This window comes from Diadema setosum, chromosome 20 (assembly GCF_964275005.1).
Source record: "Diadema setosum chromosome 20, eeDiaSeto1, whole genome shotgun sequence".
In the NCBI taxonomy this organism is placed as follows: domain Eukaryota; kingdom Metazoa; phylum Echinodermata; class Echinoidea; order Diadematoida; family Diadematidae; genus Diadema; species Diadema setosum.
The window spans coordinates 29,064,046-29,087,359 of record NC_092704.1 but is presented as its reverse complement, the minus strand read 5'-3'; the positions used below and the strand labels follow the sequence as shown (position 1 = coordinate 29,087,359).

At 36.3% G+C, this 23,314-nt stretch overlaps 1 protein-coding gene across 1 annotated transcript in view; it reads right to left on the bottom strand.

The window, feature by feature from the left end:
* Positions 1-23,314, bottom strand: part of LOC140243581 (MAM and LDL-receptor class A domain-containing protein 1-like) — a 44,981-nt gene that overhangs the window by 4,546 nt on the left and 17,121 nt on the right. Inside the window, exons 12-18 of the mRNA XM_072323248.1 lie at positions 22,296-22,419; positions 20,777-20,914; positions 19,150-19,382; positions 17,774-17,894; positions 16,329-16,439; positions 15,321-15,350; positions 12,878-13,207 (exon numbers count right to left, since the gene is read on the bottom strand). Coding sequence (XP_072179349.1) covers positions 12,878-13,207; positions 15,321-15,350; positions 16,329-16,439; positions 17,774-17,894; positions 19,150-19,382; positions 20,777-20,914; positions 22,296-22,419 — 1,087 coding nt within the window. The remainder of the gene's footprint in view (positions 1-12,877; positions 13,208-15,320; positions 15,351-16,328; positions 16,440-17,773; positions 17,895-19,149; positions 19,383-20,776; positions 20,915-22,295; positions 22,420-23,314) is intronic.

Below are 23,314 nucleotides of genomic sequence, written 5' to 3'. Positions count from 1 at the left end.
TAAACTGGAAACATTAACTGCACATTACTTGAATATGAGACCATTCTAAAGCAATCGAAACCAAATCGAATGGGGATTTCTTCAAAATAGAGCTAAAATGTTATATCTTAAGACCCTGAAGTAGCATTTTAAAAATTTAATCATATTGGGTGTTATCAATGCGAAAATCTGATTGTATTTTTGGGGGGGACATACTGCAGTAAGTCGCCCATAAAGTTACAATCAGATTTTCGAATTGATAACACTCAATACGAACAACAAGTCTAAGTGCTACTTCAGGGTCTTAAAATATAACATCTTAGCTCTATTTTGCAGAAAACCCCATTCATTGGTTAAGCGGTCACAGAGAAATGTGGATTGTTGTAAAGCATGTCATGAGTCTGATTCTTCCAATTTTAGCACTTCGATGATCTTGTGTGTGAATAATAGGCAGAAGTTGGACGGAAGAGATTCCCGACATCCTCTACAAAATTCCGTATTTCTCTTTGACCACTGAAGCAAATCGAGTGGGTTTTTCTGTAAGATGTGGGCAATGAGTTATAGTTTCATACCCTGAATTTGTATATAGATTGATTCACTACTTTTAAAGATATCATTGCGGAGGGCCCCGTTGTATTTTTTTTTTTTTTTTTTTGGGGGGGGGGGGACATACTGTATAATGTACTCTTAAATGAATCCCACAAGGATTGGAACAATTATCCCCCAGCATTCCCACTGATCAGTTACTAGCCATCCCCTTTAAAGTATGAGGGAGGTTTTATACATAATTTCTAATAGTAGAACAATTTGTCTTACCCGGCGTAGTCTGGTACCAACTCCTCGTTGAGGAATCTAATACATGGGCAAAAAACAAAGGAAAAAAAGAATGGTGCGAAAGCAACATCGTATCTTTAAAATCTCAAAATCAAATTTAACTATCAAGTGCATGGTTCAGATGGCAGGCTCCTGCATTTTCCCTCTTTACCAGGACTTTAAGCGTATTGTTGATTCCTTTGATCTCAATATCATTACGTCCAAAACTGTCGTTTCTATATTTTATTGTCTGATACACCTGTTCTCATTTCCATGTATGATTTCTTAGAAAAAAAAATGCAGAGATAAAATTAAAATGAACTGAACAAGACGGTTTTAGTGAAGATTCCCGTTGAACTTTAATTGTGTTAAAGCACGAGTTTGTAAACACTGACGGTAATGTCATAATTATGACTCCACTACATGAGTCAGGAAGAATTTGTAGCAGTGTGTATTCATTTTTCATCAGGGTTCTAATGGATTTGTCTCTCTAAATCCAGTTTCAGAACCACCAGATCCATCAGCCATTTTTATTTTCGCTAGATCAGGTGGGGGAAAAAAATGCACATTGTTAATGATCCAGAAACTGCTGGCACGAACGTGAAAGATAACTATGAACTAATAGTCACAACAGAAAAGAGATGGCACAAACGTGAAAGATAACTATGAACTAACAGTAACAACAGAAAAGAGAGGAATACTAATTTATAGTCGGAAGAGTGAATTATACGTTAGAACCGTCTTATTCAATGAGTCTCATAGAACAAAAACGAAATCAGACAGCGTACAGAATTTAATAGGATTCAACTAGAATTAAACCGCAAGAATGAGTGGGCTATTGTACCATAAAATCAAAATGTTTACTTGGACATTATCTTTTCATTTTAATAACTAGCAATTTTGAACAATTTGCAGCTCATCATACGTTTTCGGTATATTCGAGGTGTCTTTTGTATAAAGACCCTAAATTGAGAGTATATACTCATGCATATCTTTCAAGCCAGTATATTTCACGTTCTTCCACAGTCATATAAAATCCAACAACTTAAAAAAAGGAAGAAATAGAGCTGAGTTTGTTTGGGTTTTTCCCTTGATTGTTTGATATGTTTGTACTGTATCTGTTTGTACGTTTACGTTTGGGCATAACGATATACCTTGCTGCTGGCAGAGTCCACTGGAAAGGGATATATCATCTATGGCAATATCTCCCCTAAAACCGCTTCCACAAACACCTTCCATTACGATGCTAAAGCGCGGGTAGTAACCGTAAAATTCGACCTGGAGGATTGAATGTTTTAAAACGTATCAATGAGCTCGTCGAAAGATGAAAGCTGAAAGTTGGGAGTGTGATGTAGTCAGAAGAAAAGTTTGTCATGATAAATTACACCTTCTATACCGAAACTACGAGTGCCGACCTTGTTGAACCACTTGGCCAAGTGTAAAATATACGGTTATTTTTTTTTTTTCCAAAAGCAAGTAATGTAAGCAGTATGTTAGTTTGAGTGATGAAAAAAAAAATGTAAACCGAACTGCTTCTCTGGCACAGATATTCTAGTAGTTCGGACCAATATGCTAACAATGCAATTGAAATATGTCATGTCGAATGACATAATTAGATATTAATCGTACCTCAAATACAAGTAGCTTGAGTGTTAATTCCAAAGAACTTGATACAGTATCACTATTCACTGTAATTGAGATTGGTTGGAAATAAACTATGATTGAATTGAATTGAATTGAATTGAAACTATCACATCATGCTTTGACATTTGTCCTCAGGCCTTGTAGCGATGAGCACCGATATTAGTGTTCGATCCCTCTTTATTTCCTTTATTTGCTATTGTTGTGCTCACGGGGTCCCTCTTTTAACTTTTTTTTTTTCAGCAACAACGGTTTATTGTGTTTAGTTTTCTGTATAGTTTGGAGTGTCTTATGTTGTATATTCTTCGTGTTCGCCACGTACCTTTTATATGCGGAAATTTGTTCATCATATTGATGTCCGAGAGAAGGACTGCGGAAGCAAATTCTGTCATTTCGGCATCTCTCTACTCGGAATCCACAAGCTCGCCGGTTGATATGATGTATATAGGCCTATACTAAATATGCCTGCAGCTTGGGGGCTCGACACTAACTTTTTTTCTTGAGGTCCGTTTTGGCAATTGAACTTTTTAAAGCTGTAATTTTGAAGGCCCGAAAAAGAAAAGTATCAGCACAAGGTAAAAAAAAAAAAAGAAACATAGCAATCCATCTTGAATCTTAGCTCGATTGGGCCACCAAAAGATAGCGTTTATGAAAATTTGCTGACCCGATATCCATATTTAGAGGCCCTGGCTCACCGAGACACCGCTTAATATGTCGAGCCCTGTGAAGTTGAAAGATAGCTATGTGATTGTTTATGCAACATCTTGTTGTGTGCTCTTAAATGGTTGCTGAATATGCATCTATGATTTTGTTGTCCGAGGAAAGAACCGTCATTTGTACACAATCCGTTGTTTTTTTGTTACTTCCTTGTAAATGAAGCGTGAACGATCAAAAACTACAAAAATTTACGATACCAAGTAGTTTAACTGTACTAAACAACTTTGTCATAACTTACCCTTTCTTCATGCCACATGTCGCCCTGATCTCCATACAATGAGTGAAGAATATTCGTTGAGTTTGTCCTTGGGTCTGACACTATTACATTCAGTGTATTGATTTGGTAACCGTACATATGATACCAGAATGTCAGACAGAAGGCTTCGTTAGTGTAGTTAGCTAGGTAGGCAGGGCTCCTTAAACGTGCAACATCTCCATCGGAACGCGGAGAAGAAGTCTCAATGTACATGTAATTTCCATCTGCATGTGGAGTATGAGCGTTGTGATCAATATCTCTGTAATAAACGCTTTACATTATATAACTAAGGTATAGCACATTGTATAGAGTATAACATAAACACACACAATCAGAATACGTATGCGTCCATGACTGGGTCGGTGGTAGTTTAGGAGTATGCAAGATAGTTTGCCAGATAACGCGAAAATGTCGTATATGTCATAATTTTCTATAAAACAAGTAGGTCTCCCTCTATTTCATGTTTATCTTAGACTAGGCTGGCTACGAAGACACTAAGGGTGGTACACAATGTACCCTACTGTGGGGAGTTTGATGTCATCTTCTTCTTGAAAACCACGAATGGATTCTTCATTGCAAAGCTCATACTAAGCTGAATTAGAACAGTGTCACCTATATTGCCAAGTGGATGGAGATGTGCTGGAAGTGAACGTTTTGCGTAGCTCGGAAGATGAAGGCGCAGCAAGGTTCCAATAAGGAAGAGACCAAAGTTTGCTCGTTTTCATGGGTAATGATGTTTTTTGTTGTTGTTGTTGTTGTTTTTTTTTTGTATCCGTCATGAATTTGCATCCAAAGTGAGTAAGGAAGCGTATACTTTTACGTCTAATTGCTGAAAGGCACCAACTATTGTACAAAGGGTGTCTTGCTGATGTGTGATACTTACAGGATCTGGGACACAGGGACAAGGGATCATGGTTTTAATCATCAACAGAAAACACCACTTTGGCATTGAAATATTAAGACACATTTACAACATTTTCGTATGCCTGCGCATAAACCGCAGAGATTTAAAGGGAAATGCGGGATCAATCGCGGAAGCGTTGTGACGTGTTACATCTCCCCTGAATGTAATAACGAGGTATGATGTGATATGAAACATAACATGCAATACACTATTTTCAACCTTAGATATGATACATTCTAATCCTAAAAGTAATCATCACGTCAATCGTGTCACTCACGTTATTGTCATTTAATAATAATAACCCTAATAAAAGTACATTTTAACCATACATGTAATAATCGGAAACAACCCTAAATTTCATATCAATATTTAAAGCATAAAAGTACTACTAGCCCTGTATGTCATACCAAGTCCATATGTAATACAACTATAACCCTAAATGTAATATTGACGTTATTATGTAACATATTTTAATGCCAAGTGCAATGTAGACCTTAAATGTTTCATATCATTTCAACAGTGTAAAAGTAAATGTGATATACTTTAGCCCTGGGTAATCATTACAACTGGAAACAACCCTAAAATGTAATACATGTTTCCCTATATCTTAACAATTCAGGCATTTAATATTACCACTTTCATCTGAGTGCGGATGACTCATAGTAACTCTTGGTAAGAGCACGGTCACTTCAATCTACCCATCTTTGAAACTGTATTTTAACCAGAAAAAAAAAAAGGATTTTCAAGAGTTACAAAGGGGCGATGATTATTGAGGGTCAATAACCTGCTTGGTAGAAGATTTTCACCTTGTAGATAACAAAATTTGGGAAGCAATCTACAATCAGACTCAAAAGCGGGTATCTTTGTGTCGCCATATATAACACTATATGTAATTATAGGTAAGGTACGTGTATTTTTGTATGCAAATACACGGAGTTAAAACAGTTAGAATATCTGTGGTAATTCTTGCAATATTCTTAAAAATTCTTATAATGTAACGAGGGTAGCATTAAAACATATTGTTTTAGTCATTTGATGATAACATCACTTTGAATTAAAAGATAACAGTGTTTATCTTCCATTGCATAAAAACATTTTATGTGCATGATTATTAAGCAGAGGGGTGAAGATATAAGGTATAGACGAGTTTTGTTTTATTTGTCTGCCCTTCGTACATTGTAATTTGTAATATCGCAACGTTTTACAGAAATATCTCTTACCGACCATCCTATAATGTTCAAGACTTAATTCAGAAGAGAAACTGACCATCATGGAACTGCAATGCGAATGCTCAACCTACGAAAAGGCATAGCCAAATTGCTTACAGCCAGTGGTATGGTCTCCACTTGGTCCGGTTTCAAACGATGGGGTGCTTCCGTTGTTTCGTGACCAGTCGAAGTCATCATCCGATGCCTGCTCCCATCCACAGACACCATAGTCAAAGTTACAGTCAATAAATATTGAGAAGGCTGGGTCAGAATGAAAGCGATCCAGATAGTAGATTCAATGAGCATCACCTTTGTCAGTGAATGGAATGCTTATAGACAATAAAAGCGAGCCGTTGTGGCTCAACTTGTTGAAACTATGAATACAAATGTGAACAATAAGATCTCCGCTTTGAGTACTCTGTGCCATTAGGCACGGCACCCCCCCCCCCCCCAAGTCCTTTAGAGGTACATTCAAGCCGTCAAGCATGTGGTAGCTTCCTCGTGAACATTTAGCATGTTTAACAGTTTAATTGCTTCTCGACCGGCCACGTGAAATAAATGCAAACACACAGACAAACAAACTAAAACACTAAATCACTAATCTCCATTCTACCATAAAGATGCAAAGTCAGTCTACCCAGTCGGGATTGGGTATAGGCCTTTTCAGGGCCAAACATATACCCTAGAAAGAATAAGTGGTGCACCGTTAAGCCTTCTACCACCCAACGTTCTACCGCCACTGAAGCCTTCAAAGATTCCTCACATTGACAGTATAGTATGTCGGATACTCAACAGGTATTAAAATACGACCACATTAAAAAAAAAAAAGAAGCAGTGTTAAATAATGGCTATGGGCGCTGAGTTACCACAATGGTCTTCGTCGCTGTTGTCGGAACAATCGTTGATTGCATCACATTCCCAGTAGTCTGGTATGCAGTGACCGTTGAGACATTGGAACCATCCTGAATTGCAATAGCCTGGAGCTGACGGTACATAATCGGCATAAACGTAACTTTTCAGGTGTGCGAATTTCAGAGGAAACTAGGTAGATTGTATATACTCGCCTGACCACACGAAACGTCACTGAATTACCGACTGCATAGATGATAACCAGGCTATAATTTTTAAGATTCTCAATATCACTATCAGCCACTTCCATAACTTCTCTATCCTTTTATATTGTAAAGAGGAAATGTTCAGAAATGATAATAAAGGCCCAGATGTCCCGTCTCCTTTTATACCTACCATTATTTCAAATTTGTTGAGTGTGCATGATGACAGCACTTAAGTACATTAATATTCATAAAACTTCATAATATAGGACAATGCATTGTCTTACTCGGTGAAGTCTGGTTCCAACTTCTCGTTGAATAATGTAATACATGGACCAAAACAAGAGACAAAGAGAAAATGTACTTATTATCGGTCCTGATCAGCTGTCCTTGTACAAGCACTACCATGTCTTTAGAAGTATTTAGCAAGGATTCCCATTGAATAAAATTACGATTGTTTCACAGTGATTTCAGTCACAAGTTAAAAACACTGACGATAATCATTTCATTTATCCAATACTGAATTAGAAAAAATTAATAACAATTTCCATTCATCTTTCGTGAGGGTTTCAATAGTTTTGCGTATCTAAAACTGCTTTACGACGCGAGCATGTCTAACAGGCGCCTTTTTTTTTTTTCCTATCAAAATCAGATGTGGACAAGAAATGCAAATTATTTTTTATCCTTAGACGTCATTCAAAAATGCTGGCACAAACATGATAAGTTTAGGACTACTACTCTCCTCGAGTGAATGGTATTTCACTGCAATATTCAATATTCAATTCTCAATTAATAGTGAATTAATATTCAATATTCAATCGTTCAATACGAATAAACATATAGCGCACCCACATTGATTGCAAATCGTGTATCAATGAACTAAGACGATGAAACAGACTTAATGCCATTGTTACTCTAAGAAGCTGTTCGCGCAATAGCAGAATATTATGCTACAAAATGTCGACGTCGTAAACAATACTACTTTATTACGAATTAATTTACACGATATGAAAATTCGTCTCTCTCTTGAGTTTCTCGATATTAAACCAGAAGCAGAAAACAAATTCGAGAGAATGATCTATGAATCAGTATCGGTGCGGAGGAATATAGTTCTTTGATGTAACTGCGATGTAACAGCTTTAACCTTACTTTCATATATCTAAATGAAAGTCATATTTATCTCTTAAATATCTAATATACAATTGAAAAATGATTTCATCTTTCTATGACATAAATATGATAGCAGCGCCTCAGATACTGTAAATCAACATGTAAACTTCCAACATCATTTTCTCCCGTTCCTCCAGTGACAAAATAGATACTGCATAAAATATACAGATAAAAATTAGAAGCAAGCGTTCATATGAATTTAAAAAAAAAAAATCAGAATATTTACAACCAAAATTTCAACTGGAAATAAACTGCGGGATTGATTGTGTTATGACATCATAGAATTCAAACGTTTACCTTGAGTAATCTTTTCATGTTCATTACTAGCAATTCTAATTTCAAGGATTAGCAGCACATGCACAGTTTAAAAAAATAGTCGTCAAAGGTTTTTTTCGTATTTCATCCCTAAATCTTGAGTATACTCACGCGTATCAATCAAGCCAGTATATTTCGCATTTTTCCGTAATCGTACCAACTTCAACGAATGCACACACACACATACACACACACATACACAAGCAAGAGCTGAGTGTTTGCTTGCTTGATCGAATGTGTGTTGTGTTTTTATGGTATCAGTTTGTGCGATTGTACATAACTTCATACCTTGCACCTGGCAGTATCCAACGGAAAGCGAGATATCATCTATGGCAATATCTCCTTCGAAACTGCTTCCACATACGCCTTCCATGATGACGTTGAATCGCTGGAAGTAGGTGTAAAAACTCACCTAGAAGATTAGAAGTTTAAAAACGTATCCCTGAGCAAGAGTGTATGGTCAGACAAAAATAAAAAGTTGTTCATACTACATCACACGTATATACTAGTATTCATACCGAAACTGTAAGTTCAAACTGCATGAAAGTCAGCCACACTGGGCCACGATATGATGATGTTGTTGTTGTTGTTGTTGTCGTTGTTGTTAATACTTGCTTTTCAACAGCAGGTGTCACACGACTGTTATTTTGATCGGTGAACAAAAAATCCAGGTGTTTTTAACGCATTATAGACAATACTGCAAACTGAACACCCAACTCCTTTAGCATTTATATTTGAAAATTGCAATTGAAATTTAAAAGTCCAAATCACTCTCTTATACAGTACACCATGCATGCAGGTTCAATAGACGTTGTCGCTTTTGTTGTTGTTGTTGTTGATGCTGATGCTTGCTTTTCAATAGCAGGTGTCACACGAAATTAAGTTTCACTGGTGAACAGAAAATCCATAGCTGCTTTTAACGCATAATGCAAACCAAACACCCAACTACTATAGCATTTAGTGGAATTTAAACGTCCAAATTATTCTCTTATACACCATGCATGCAAGTTGAATAGACTAAAAACACATACACAAGATCGAGTATTTGACTGTTACTAAACAACTTCATCATAACTTACTGCTGTTTCATGCCAGAAGTCGCCCCTTTGTCCGTAAATTGAGTGCAACGTGTAAGTTGTATTTGCCATTGCGTCTCCAATCTTTACTTCCAGTTTATTGATTGCGTCACCATACATGTGATACCAAAACTTCAGACAGTAGGGTGTATTAGTGTCGCTAGACGATTGGGTGGGGCTCCTTAAACGGGCAGTATCTCCATAGGAACGTGGCAAAGACGTCTCAATATACATGTAATTTCCATCTGCGAGCGAAATTGAGATGGATGTGTTGGCAATAAACGCAACATGTATATTTATTGACTACGATACATCCCATAAAAAGAGGAAATGCGTAGGAGTTTCGGGTTGTTAGGCTTTGGAACTTGTTGAACAGTATCTAACGACATTTGGTAGAGAACATGGACATGTAACATGTATGTACACTAAAACTAAAACTTACCAACCCACATCAAGTCTCACTGCGAAGTAAAAAAAAAAAATGTAGTGCCAGCTCTACTCTGAGAAATTTGAATACATCTCCATGGAAAACTATAAATGAAATGTGTGTTTGTTTTTTTGTTTTGTTTTTGTTTTTCATTTCGTGACTACAGAGCAAAGCTAGATATGGAGAGTATCAACCAAATTGTACTGGGATAGAAATGTGAAGTCTATGTTTTCCTGTGGAGATGAAGTCTGAGCCTGAAACCGCTGTCTCATAGTCATTATCATTTATAATGGTGGATCTTTGGTTTCTGACGTGAAATGCCGCTCAAAATGAGCATGAAAGCACACTCCATACTATCAGATGATAAAATGAGGCACGAAATATCGTGGAAGAAATGGGGTCTCGATGCTATTTGCGTATGGTCTCGATGCTATTTCCCACATTTGGAAAACAAGAACTAACGATCATAATCTTAACTGTCAACAGACCGTACAAGCTTTGGCAGTATAATAAAATGCATAGGCACATTGCCACAGACTTAAGAGATGAATCCAAAAGATCTAATGCGACCTGCAAGGTCAGAGGAAGGGTTCTATGATTGTGTGTCAGTATACAAATGATGCACAGGACAGAGTGGATCGGTGAGAATTGGATGCGCGAGTTTAACTTTTAAACTGTTTAAACCCACGAGCGCAGTGAGTGTGTTTTAGACTGTTCCAAAGTTAAACGAGAGCATCCAATTCTCACTGATCCACGAAAAAGTCCTGTGCGTCATTTGTGTTATAAAATGGGCCTGCAAATTCGTGAAATTCATCAATTTTCCCCATCATGCGTCCGGTACACCTACAACACTATACAGACTTGAGCCATGCGTTCGGATTTTACCGGACGCATGGCTCAGTGTGGATCAGCAAAAATTAACGCATGACAATTGACCAATCAGATTGCAGAGATTCTAAAGCCAATTTTATAACACTGGAAGATTCTCTGTATCCATGAGCGCATATTTTAACCACTATTTAGTAGAATGAATCATTATTATTATTATTATCAGATACTATACACTCAAACACACTCATATCATAATTTTTTTTATGTTTTTTGTTTTGAATATATAAACAGATAGATGAATAATCAATAAATAGTTAGATAAATAATTGTACATGCATAAATGTGGAATCGAAATCTGAACTTCTTTCATAATTCCATACATTAACAATGAAATATTTTCAAAAATGATACAAAAGTACAAAAATCTTCGGATGAAATTCTCTTTCAATATGAATAATCATAATAATATCGCTTTTCTGCCGTTCATATTCTAACATACTTTTGGAGAATGAGAGACAACAACGAAATGCATAAAGAAGAATAAGCATCGCGAAATTACAACACCGATGCTCAACCGACGGAAAGGAAAACCCAAAGAGCTTACAGCCGGTTGTATGGTCCCCACTTGGTCCGGTACCAAACGATGGGGTACTTCCGTTATTTCGTGACCAGTCGAAGACATCATCCGATGCCTGCTCCCATCCACAGACACCGTATTCAAAGTCACAGTCGTTTCCTTGGGCTGGGTCAAAATGATAGCGAGATATAAGGACCAATAAACACGTGTCGCCGTTATTGATCAATAGGTGACGGAACCATTATCTGTTAAGGGGATAGTATAGTACTGGTGGAGATATGGATGGCGCGAAATAAGACAGAGCACACCCTTCTCAAATGAATGCAAAATTTATCAGATGAAAATCGGTTTTGCAATGGCAGAGACATCCAAAAACAAAGTAAAACAAAGCGATCCTATAAAAAGCTGGGTTCCACATTTTATTAGGAATGCTCTATTTTGGATATCTCAGCCATTTCAAAAACTATTTTTTATAAATAAACATTGAATTTCTCTTGAAATTACATGTTCTTTCATATTTCAGAAGTGGTTTCTTATTATCTCACTAAAAAGTGTTAGAAACCTGAAGTTAGGTCTCACCCAAAATTATACAACCCCTTTAAACCTGTTACAAAGCCTATTATAATCTATTTCCCTTTCCCATATCTGTCTATGACCCTGTCCATACAGGCCGGGGGATGGGACACATTGTGCCCATATAATTTCTTCATTGTTAGATGGATCGCTATCATATTTGGCACATTGGGTAGAACAGCTCAAATCCCGCATGTCTCTATTTTTGACCTTCCTCAAGGTTACCCACTGGAACGATATTCACCGCAATATAAAGAAAACATAAGAAATGTGCTTAACTATTTAAAGTATTTCTTTATAGCTTTTTCATAATTTGACGTATAACTGTCCATATCAAGCTCACTAGCACATCCTACCCTTGAGCTTAATTCTAATCCGGATAAGTGGATGCAATGAAAACGTTGTTTTGTTTGCGAGTGACATTTCACTGCATGGCTTTTATGCGATGTAGTGTTCTTATTACTTTATTATCAATGATCCAATGAATAAAACAAAGTTAATGAATTAATGTTATCAAGTAAAGCTATTCATTCAAATGCAGCACATTTATTATATGATCTGCAATTTCTGTTATCTGGTTATCACAATTTTGCCTGCTAATAGATTCAAGCTACATGAAGACTGTGTGTGTTTCACACTTTAAGCACTTACAGTGGCAATGAAAAGTGGCGAGAGAAATGTTACAGAGTATTCTTGAAAGGATAATTCATAAACAGTCTTAGATCTCTCTACATGCAACTGGATATCTGGCAAGTATGAGATTGAACATCACTCTTCTATTTATGAATAATGTTTCGATATTAGTGATATTTGACATACAATGCAGTCACACTTTGGATTATTACATTTTTTTTTTTTTTGGAAATTTGTTGTGACAACAGTACAAAAAGTAACATTACGTCCCAAGTCCGTTTTTCTCTGTCTTCCCTCCGGTGACAAATTAGATAGGAATAATATTTTGACTGAGTAAAACATAAAAAATGTCTAAAAAACTGAAGGAAATATTTGTAACGGACAAATGAAAAGGGACGTATCAACGAGTACGTAAGCAGGGAACGCAATTTTTTTTTATTTCGTTGGCTCTTCTTGGGTTAACCCTTTGTGCGGCAATAAGTCAAATTTGCAAAAATTTCACACACATCTATGGAGAGGAAATTAATGCGGCAAGTAAAAGATTATCAGTAATCAAGAACAGAAGGACTTAGCGAGATGTAGACCCCCCCCCCCCCCCAAAAAAAAAAAAATGTTTATGCTTTTTATTGTTTATCAGAAGATAATCAAACAAATATGGCATTCTACGGTACATTCTGACTTGCGGAATTTCCCGCTCCCGCTTACCATTACTGATGTCACAAAAAACCCCAGCGTCCTCGCTATGAGAGCAATCGTGCGAGCCAAATCCATTGTGCGAACACTGGTTGATGTCAGTCTCGAAGCCATAGCATGCGACCTCGTCCATCCAGATCGGCCCGCTCCCCTGGCCGAAATGGGCCCATATCGGTGCAGACGTGGCGCTGCTATACCCGAGCATCTTGCAGATGACATGGGCGTCATTTATGTCCCAGTTATCATCGCATACTGTTCCCCACTGGTTGTTGACGAAAACTTCCACTCGACCTTCGCCGGACTGAGGTCCGATCAAACGGACTCCATCCACTCGTGGTGTTCCTGTGAGAGTACAATTTGAGCATACAGAAGTGACAGAAAATGTCTTCCTTTTACTACCTCATTTATATTATATCAATGCCCTTCTATGACATGCGCATGACAAGAAGGACTGAACTTAAAGTGCAGTTTTGAGGAAAGCTCGGGTTCTGTCCTTAATAGCTGACTGCTTTAAATCGACCATTGATATTGGTTGTCACATAAAACAACCCCCTCCCCCCAAAAAAAAAATTAAGAGAGAAAAAGAAGAAAATCACGATACCTCGCTATACCTGTCCATCACCTTTAATCTGCTTGCATTGTTCGATCAGATATCTAAAAATGAAGCTCAAGTTACAATCCACCGTCACTAAGGTTGATCGTTACAATTCCATTCCTCTCGCTTCATTTTGTACAAATTGCTTACAAGAATCTTTACTGTACATGTTTACACATGTCATACTTGCTTGATACCATCCCTAGCTGAGTGTTGGGGAAGGGAGAATGAAAGCAAATAGTTAATTTCACAAAATCATGACGTGAGAAACGTGGAGGTATTTGTATATTTTAATTTGCGTGAAATCTTTACAATTTAATGCATTTGCCTAAGATTAAACTTTTCACAGAAGAATTTTTGGCATGACATCGAATTGAAAGTTCAGTGAGGAGAGAAATGAACGCAGTTCGTAAGGCAAACTTGGAGGAAATTCAAATAAGCCCGCTATCGCAGTTCAATTAAATTCACTTCAAATGAAATTTTATTTCAAATAACACATTCATATTGTCGATACAAGTTCGAGGAGAACAATTGTTCAGAACTACCGTATTACTGGAAAAGAGAGGCCCACGTAAAAGACAAGCTTGTAGAAAATGTGGCTCACTCAATAGATCGAACTTACAATAAAAAAAAAATGTAAAGTAAACCACACAAAGACATAGACACGACAAACAACAAGCGACAAACGACAAAGGGAAGGGACATGTTAAAGGGGGACAGCAAGAAGGGAAGGAAAATAAAGAAGGATGGATGTAAATGAAGGAAATACTGCTTGTAAGGACAGGGGTCCTGGGCACATGCAGAGTCATTGCAAGACACCATCCAATGCCATGATCACAGGTAATTGACTTCGAAGTCATGCAGTGTGTGATGAAAACAAAAATATGTAATTCAAATATCATCTAAAAAACAACCAAAATTGTCTTTAATCTTCTCTTGAATACAAAAAGTCTTGGTTGATCTAAAAATGTTGGTCCTATATAAACAAGATTATTCTTAGCGAGGACGGTGAGGAGAAAATTTATATGAAGTCCATTGGACCTTCTTGTGGGGTACTGATAAAAAAAAAAAAAAATGTTTTAATATTCCTCGCTGGCATCGTTTCAGTTTATCATTACATTACATTGACAATAATCTGATATGCAGGATCCATCGTAACACTGAAACTGTCAGTTACCACAGTTATGATATCCTACAAGGATCAACGTGAAAAAGATTCGAAGCAACAACAAAGACTCGTCTTTGTTTCATTTTGTAGTATATAATATTGCGTTTTGACATATGAAGGTAACCTTTATCATATACGATAATACACGACTATAATCACACAACATTGTAATAATAAGTATCTTATCCTTGCCAGGGGAAAAAATGTTGCTTAAGGTGTTTCAGCACTTTTAATCATTTCTGGACGTCAGATATATAAAGAGTATAATACCCTTTCGGGTAGCTCGTATTTCTCAAATGGTTAATCTCGTATTTCAGAAAAAAGCGTGTCTTGCTTATTCGGTGGATATGCCACGTGTATGCTGAAATAGTTTACAGACCGAGTAACAAATCTCTAACGGTGTAAACTCCGTGCAAGTAAGCGAGTTTCGAGTCTAACCAATATGTGTGTATAGTCGCGTCTTCGGCGCGTTATTTGGTGCAGGAGATCACACTGAAAGATACATGATACACTGTAGAAGACGTGTATTGAATGACTATCCTAATAAAATGTCAGACAAATAAAAAGCACCAAGAGAATCATTGCAAGGGCTCGAGTAGCAGTCAATTTATAAATGCATGGTGAGAGAGAGAGAGGGGGGAAGCTTTGAAATATATTATGCAGTGACAAGAAGGAAGAACTAACAACTTTACCAGGAGTAGTAGAAACAGACAATCCGCCAGCTGAGGAAGGAAAGAGTAAAGATTAAATTTTCGTTCTGATAAGCTGTCCGTTCAAGTGATGAAACTTAACATCATCAAACAACTCAAAGACCATGCGTTTATAAAACTACATTAACCCGCTTATCGTTTTGTATCTCATGTTCGAACATATTATAACAGTATATTACCCGTGATGCATTACTTTTAGTTTTAACATTGCATGGCTGGAAAAATATTGTGATATTCCATATCTTTCCACATGATTTATCATGTTCAAGATAGTTTTATCATTTATGGAAGTCAGATACGTAATTATATTCTAACAAATCATTTTTTGTCCTCTGGTCGAAATATTATTTACTATGAAAATCCTGTCCAGTCAGAGAGTCTTTCCCTAGGAAAATAGTAATATATTACATACATATATCACGCTGGTAAATTGCCAAAACTTATCTCTAATACGTCACTCGCACACTCTTTAGTATATGGAATTGTGTCGCATCCGCTCATTACATTGACACGAATGCAGAGCGGTTTTTCCACCAATAGAAGACTAGTTAGGTTTTCACGCACCAGAGGAATGGATATCGTGCACCGCATACATTATTGGCGCGTTTAATGTTGTGAGTAGAAGAAATGAACTTTATGAACTTCAAACAGTGATTAAATCCAACTTACTTTGCTGTTAGTCTTGAAATAATTTGTGAAGGATATAAAACAAATATGCCAGATCATTGTTCGAGGCACCGGTTAAAATTTGGGGCTGCACCTCTCAGAACATAGCGCTGTCGAAGTCACATCATGTACGTAGTTTTAACCAGAACCTCTCAGGCCTGGTACATTACATTTTTGTATGATATACCTTTCAATATTGCACTTTGCAAAAAAGAAAATGATTGATTTACAGTAATTGGTATGCACATTTTATCTATGATATGTGAAATACGCGGATGTATCACAAAGGTTAACGAATAAAAAGAAAAGAAAAGAGAGAAATACCGCATCCAAATTCGTCACTGCCGTCTGAGCAATCGCTCCATCCGTCGCATCTCCACGAATCTGGTATGCACTCATCATTGGAGCACTGGAATGAATTGCCATCGCAAATGACTGTGTCGAGGACAGAGACACAACATATTACATTTTTAAAAAACGACAATAAGCAGATTTATAGCAGTTAAAATCTTTGCTTTAATCGAGGCAATCGAGGAGCGTACGTCTATTAAATTGGGGTTGTGAAAAGCATAAAACATGACAGAACCGTGCTGGTAAGAGCACAGACTGTTCCCAGTGTATTCAAATAGTCGTTCATGTGAAAAAGCTCGAATTTAAAAATGTGAATATCATTCCACACCGTGGTGTGGTTTTGACAAAGAGTTCATGTAATTGATAATGATCCATTTTCCCTGATGGAAAGAACACAATGTCCCAATGTGTGGGAAACACAGTGTGAAATCTCTTCACACTGTTAAATTCGAGCGTTTTAGCGGTCTAAACACAAGGTGAGTCATCAATTCACAGTGTGCAATAAAGCATTACTATATGAACACTCTGTGAAACCACAACACAGACTGTGTGAAATCATCTTCCCACTGTTAAACACTGTGAACACACACTATGTTTCTTTCTTGTAAGGTTACACTGTGAACTGATGATTCACAATGCGTTCACGTTGTTAAAACACCCTAATTCAACAGTGGGAATATATTTTATAATGTGTTGGCACTGTGTTTTTGCTCTGCGGGACACTGTGATTTTCCCAGAAAGAAAAGAACACGTGAAGAAGTATAGTGACTGCTGCATTTTGAGACCCTCATTTACTAAATGAGGGATGTTTCTGAAACAATCACAAAACGGGAACAGAGAATATATAAAACGCCAAAAAAAAAATGAAAATGAATTTATTTTGTTATTGCAAAAAAAGTGATAACAGTGCAGAAACATCAGAAATCATAATCAGAAACATCAACATATGAACTCCCATGTTCGCTTTCCAGAGACGAATAATAGATATGAACAACGTCATTGTTGCATAAAACATGAGAAGTGAAAATTAAAGAGAAGCAGTATCATAAATTCATAATTGCAGAAAGTTTACATTAAAGTATTCCACTGGCCAGGAATTGAATTTCGAAAATAACGGCGTTATTGTATCATAGAATAAAAACGCTTACTCGACACATATCTTTTCACATTCATTAACAGCAATTTTAAACGATCTCACAATAATTTTACAACATTCGTCAAAGGTTCCTATGTCACTGCGTCCCTAAAACTGGAGCAATCCTCACGCTTATCTAAGCCAGTTTATTTCAGATTCTTCCGCAGTCGTATCAACTTCAGCGACTTAAAAAAGAAAGAAAAAGAACTGAGCTTTGTTTCATTGTTTGCCATTTGATGGTATCTGTTTTGTGCGTTTACGCTTGTACATTATTGTTATATACCATATTGACAGAATCCACTGGAAAGTGAGACATCATCCACGGCGATATCTCCTGTATAACTGCTTCCGCGTATACCTTCCATTATGATGTTGAATAGCTGGAAGTAGCTGTAGACATCCACCTGGAAAATTGGAAGTTTGATAACGTATCCTTGAGCTTTTTGATAAAGTATGATGGATCGTGATTACCTCTGGGAAAAAAAGTTGCCCATGCTACATCACACATAGTATAGTATTCATACCGAAACTGCGGGTTTCGACAGGATGAAGTCAATTCAATTCAATTCAATTCAATTCATTTATTTTCATTCTTCTCTTTTTTTTCCCCAACAGAACACAACACAGTATAAATTAGGAATTATAACACAAACGTATACATACAACTTTGCAAATGATATCAAATGATACAAATAAAGTTATATATATATATATATATATATATATAATATAATGCATGCATACTTGAAAAAATAATACAAGGTTATGTTTCAGCTGAGAAAAAAAAAAAGAATTGAGAGTTCCACTAAAAAAGAAAGCTTGTAGATTGTGAACCACTCAAGTTCGCCCTACTTGGCCAAGTGTTACATATTACGTGTTACGTTTCAACTGCAGGGGATATTACGACTTTAAGTTTGACTTGTGAACAGAGTACCCTGAACTGCTTTAAAGACACATTGTACTTCAAAGTAATATTTAAACTGAGATTAAAGTATTCAAACTAATACAAATTGAATTTGTATATTGTCATGTTGCATGGCATATGCTGGTATCCTTTTTGCCTCATAGGCGAGCAGCTTTCGTGTTAATAATTCTTTTTCTTTACTTCTTTCATTCAGTGAGCAGAATCTTCTTGCTCACTGGATCGCTTTGTAAAATCAAACTCTTCCCAAGATCACAAATAAGGATTATTCAGTAAATGACGACTGATCGTGGTGATTTCAAGTATTATTATTTTACGTTTTCCTCTCATTGTATTGTGATGAAAATAGATGTAAAATATGTTAATGTTTCATACATTTTCAAAGTAAAGAGAATCATTCATACTATGCTTATTACGTTTTTATAACCTTTGTACTAGACAGGTATTAGACTTGATTTGCACTCATCATTCATGCTATTTTCTGGTACCGTTCATCCAGTGCTTTATATATATATATATATATATATATATATATATATATATGTGAAATAAGTTGAAATATAGTTATGTGACAGTTTAGGAAACTTTTTGGTCCACTTTCTGGGATCTTGGTTCATGAAATTTCATCAAAGTAAAAACATATATAATTATATATATATATATATATATATATACACGTACGGGATGAAGAATCAAAATGTTTTTAAAAGAAACAACCTTACTCTGCCATAACTTACCTTTGCTCGCTGCCACATGTCACCCCGTTCTCCATACATTGAGTACAACGTGTAAGTTGAATATCCCATTGTGTCTGCCATTATCACATTCAGCGTATTGATCGTGTTACCGTACATATGATACCAGAATGTCAGACAGTAGTTAGTGTTATTAGCTAGGTAGGCGGGGCTCCTAAAACGTGCAACATCTCCATCGGAACGCGGAGAAGTTTCAATGTACATGTAATTTCCATCTGCAAGGGAAAGTGAGATATGATATGATATGATATGATATGATATAATGTACAATATGTATATATATATATATATATATATATATATATATATTCATGAACGGTACATTTGAAAAAAAAAAAAAATAGGCTCCTGGCTGTTGGGTTTGGAACTTGTTGAACAGTATTTAACAAAGTGAGCTGAAGAACACAAAAATGTCACATTTACGAACAATAAATCTAAGAATGTCCATCGCACATCAAAGTAACTGCAAAACCAGGCTGATGGTGATCTACTGTGGAAAATCCAGTTACATCCATTAAAAAAGGGGGGTGACAATTGCTTAGCTATATAGCACTATAAAAATAAACTGGAAGAGTATTAACCAAATCTCATAGAGTATACAGATGTGAAGGGGATTTTTTTTTTTTTTCGTAGGGAGATGAAGGCGCAATTAAGGCCGTTTCCAATGAGGCAGAGGCAGCGTGCTTATCATTCTATACTTTATTTTCCTTGGCACTATAATGGCTTTTCGATATCTCAGCACGTGAATGAGTATGGAGGCACACTTCAAATCATCAAATAGGTAGGTGAAGAGGTATATCATTTAGGGTGTTTAAACTTATATACCATTGGAAGTCACCAAATATCGCACAAGCGGTGTCTAGATGCTATTTTCAGCACTTAGAAAGTCATATGCACACATTGTAATGAGAATTTTGTGAATCATTTCAATGCATCTTTAGCTGAGTAAAACTGTACTTGGCATTCTTGATCTTCCGGTATATTCTAATGTAGATAGCGTCAACACAAGCACCTCCATATAATTGGTACACATACACACATATAGACACACACACACACACAGATACGCACACACACACACACACACACACACATAATGACAGCACTGGACTAAACCTGAACATGGCGGGATGGTGCAAGGACACTCAAATATAAAGCCAACAAAACTTGCACTCGCAGCCACGTCTCTCGTGCAAGTTCTGTTGGCAATTTAGTTTATATGTATATGTATAATTGTATAGATATATATATATATATGTATATATATATATATGTATATATACATATATATATATACAAAGATTTTCATTTCATGCTTATGTTTATGTATGTAATAAACATGAAAGGGAAATCTGAACTCGCTTCATAATTCTAGAAACGTAAACGTACACGTAAGAGGATGAAAAATGGAGTACGAAAACTTTCGGAAGTTATTCTGTTTGTATACCACACACCGTTTCTACCATCTACTATTCATAGTCTCACATATTTTTTTTTTTTTTTTTTTTTTTTTTAGCATAAGAGACAACTAAATTTATTAAGAAGAGCAATCATCATGGAATGCGATTACAATACTCAACCTACGTAAAGGCAAACCAAGATAGCTTACAGCCAGTGGTGTGGTCTCCACTTGGTCCGGTATTAAGCGATGGGGTACTTCCGTTGTTTCGTGACCAGTCGAAGTCATCATCCGTTTCCTGTTCCCAGCCACAGACACCGTAGTCAAAGTTACAATCGATGTCTTGGCCTGGGTCAAAATGATAGCGAGATATAATGAACAATAAGTATCGTCTTCGAAAGCCATGATATATCAAACTGATTGGAACGGTTAGACCAGAAAGGGAGTCTTTGAGGCTTAATTGCTGAGACCATGTTCTCTTACTATTGAGATCCATAGTTCGATTCCACCATGCCATTGGGCAAGACACTCTACCCTAATTGCCTAGTCCTTCAGAGATACTTGGAGCCGTCGATTACGTGGGTAACCTTCTTACTAACATGTGCGTGGTTTTTTGACTGGTCATGCCAAATAAGTTCCAACGAGCAGACAAACTAACAAACGAACTATACCAAAATGATGCTGCTATAAGAACCAGAAGTATGCATTTAGTCAGTACACAATCTGAACACACAACTCTAAGCAGCGTGTCTTTTGTAAGACCAAATGCTTTGCCTCTTGCTGCAAGTAAAATGTAAATTTTGCATTTAAAATCCATAAACACGATAGCACTGTGTTTGTTCGAGTTCGAATTTCAAATCTGACAGGCCTGTATGACGTCATATTGACTTGGATTAACATGAAACTTCGTAGAATCATTCCTTGACGTCTAGGACATCCGATCCGTATAATTATGCGCGCGCACGCATACGCGTCAGTCGACTTTGTATCAACGCTCCAAATGACCTGAAACATACGCAGAACAATTTTGAGCTTGATTGGAGCATGTTATATTTTCAACGCGTGTACGCGCACCTGAATGCCGTCTACAGATACATTTTAAAACATGAATGGATAAAACTTTATTTGAACTACATGATGCAAATTTCATTGAAAATGTTCGTTCCAATAATGAGAAATGATTGAGAACGTGATTCCGATAATGACGTCATACTGCCGTCACGGTTGACTGATCTCAATGATACATTAGATCTGTCGTCTTTAGGACATGATACATAAATGACATACGTTTCAAGGTGATACTCAAAGTACTTTTTTGAGTTAACCTTTCTACAAGATTTGAAAAGAAATAAAAAAGAATAAGGAAGAGGAAGAAATCATTACAGATAGGGAAGGTGATCCGAGAGGATAAATTCACAATAAATGGAATCCTTTGAGTGGTTCACAGTATACAAGCATGCTTTTTAGAGGACCTCTCATTTCTTTGTTCCCCCTCTAAACATAACTCTGCATTTTGAAAGTATGCATGTACATCTTTATTTGTTAACTATCATTTATCCTTTGCACAGTTCAATGAATGTTTATGTTATAATAATATCAACTAGTTCCTGATTTATTCCGAGTTATTTTTCGTTAAAAAAAAAAAGAATGAAAATAATTGAATTGAATTGAATTGAATTTTTATGATATGTGTTTGTTCTTTTATGTTTGTAATAAATAAGTTACATACCTTGCGGTGGGCAGGACCCACTTTGAAGGGAAATATCATCTATGGCAATATCTCCTGTGTAGCTGCTTCCGCGTAAACCTTCCATTATGATGTTGAATAACTGGTAGTACCTGTACACATCCACCTTGAGAATTGGAAGTTTGAAAACGTATCCTTGAGGTTCTTCATGATTCTTCATGAAGTAAGGGGTGTAAATAAATGTAGTCGGAACAAGTTTCTCGAGACATCGCACATACTCATACAGAAACTATGAGTGCATACCTGGATGAGAGTCTGCCCCTCATACCGAAAAGGGGTGGATACTACATTTAAGAGGTCAAAAAGCACTTACATTTAGGGTTGACATGTATTATGTACATATAGGGTTGTCTCGGGTTATCAAGGTGTATTACATTCAGGATTGTTATTACATTTAGCATTAAAATGTAGTGCATTTAGGATTGGTATTGCACTTAGGGTAAAGGAGTACTACATTTAGGATTAAGATGTATTACATTTAGGGTGGATATTACATTTAGGGTTGACATGTATTACATTTATGGTTGTCTCCGGTTATAACATTTAGTTTTCAAATTATTATTTTCAAATTATTATTAGTTATAATAAGTTTCGTTTTAAAATTATTGTTAGTTATATCTAGGGTTGGTATAACATTTAAGGTTAATGTATATTACATTTAGGGTCGTCATAACATGTAGCGTAAAAATATATTACATTTATGGTCGTCATCACATTTAGCGTAAAAATTTATTACATTTAGCGTTAAAATGTATTACACTTAGGTTTGTTATATAGGGTCGCTATTACATTTAGGGTTAAGATGTATTACATTTAGGGTGGATATTTAATTTAGAGTTAAAAATTATTACATTTAGGGTTAGGATGTATTACATTTAGGGTTAAGGTGTTTTACATTCAGGTTTGTCATAACATTTAGTCGTCGAAACTGTCATAGATAGACACAACTTTTGGATGTGTCTATAGAGAACTCTTTATCTGTAAATTACATCGTGCCGTGG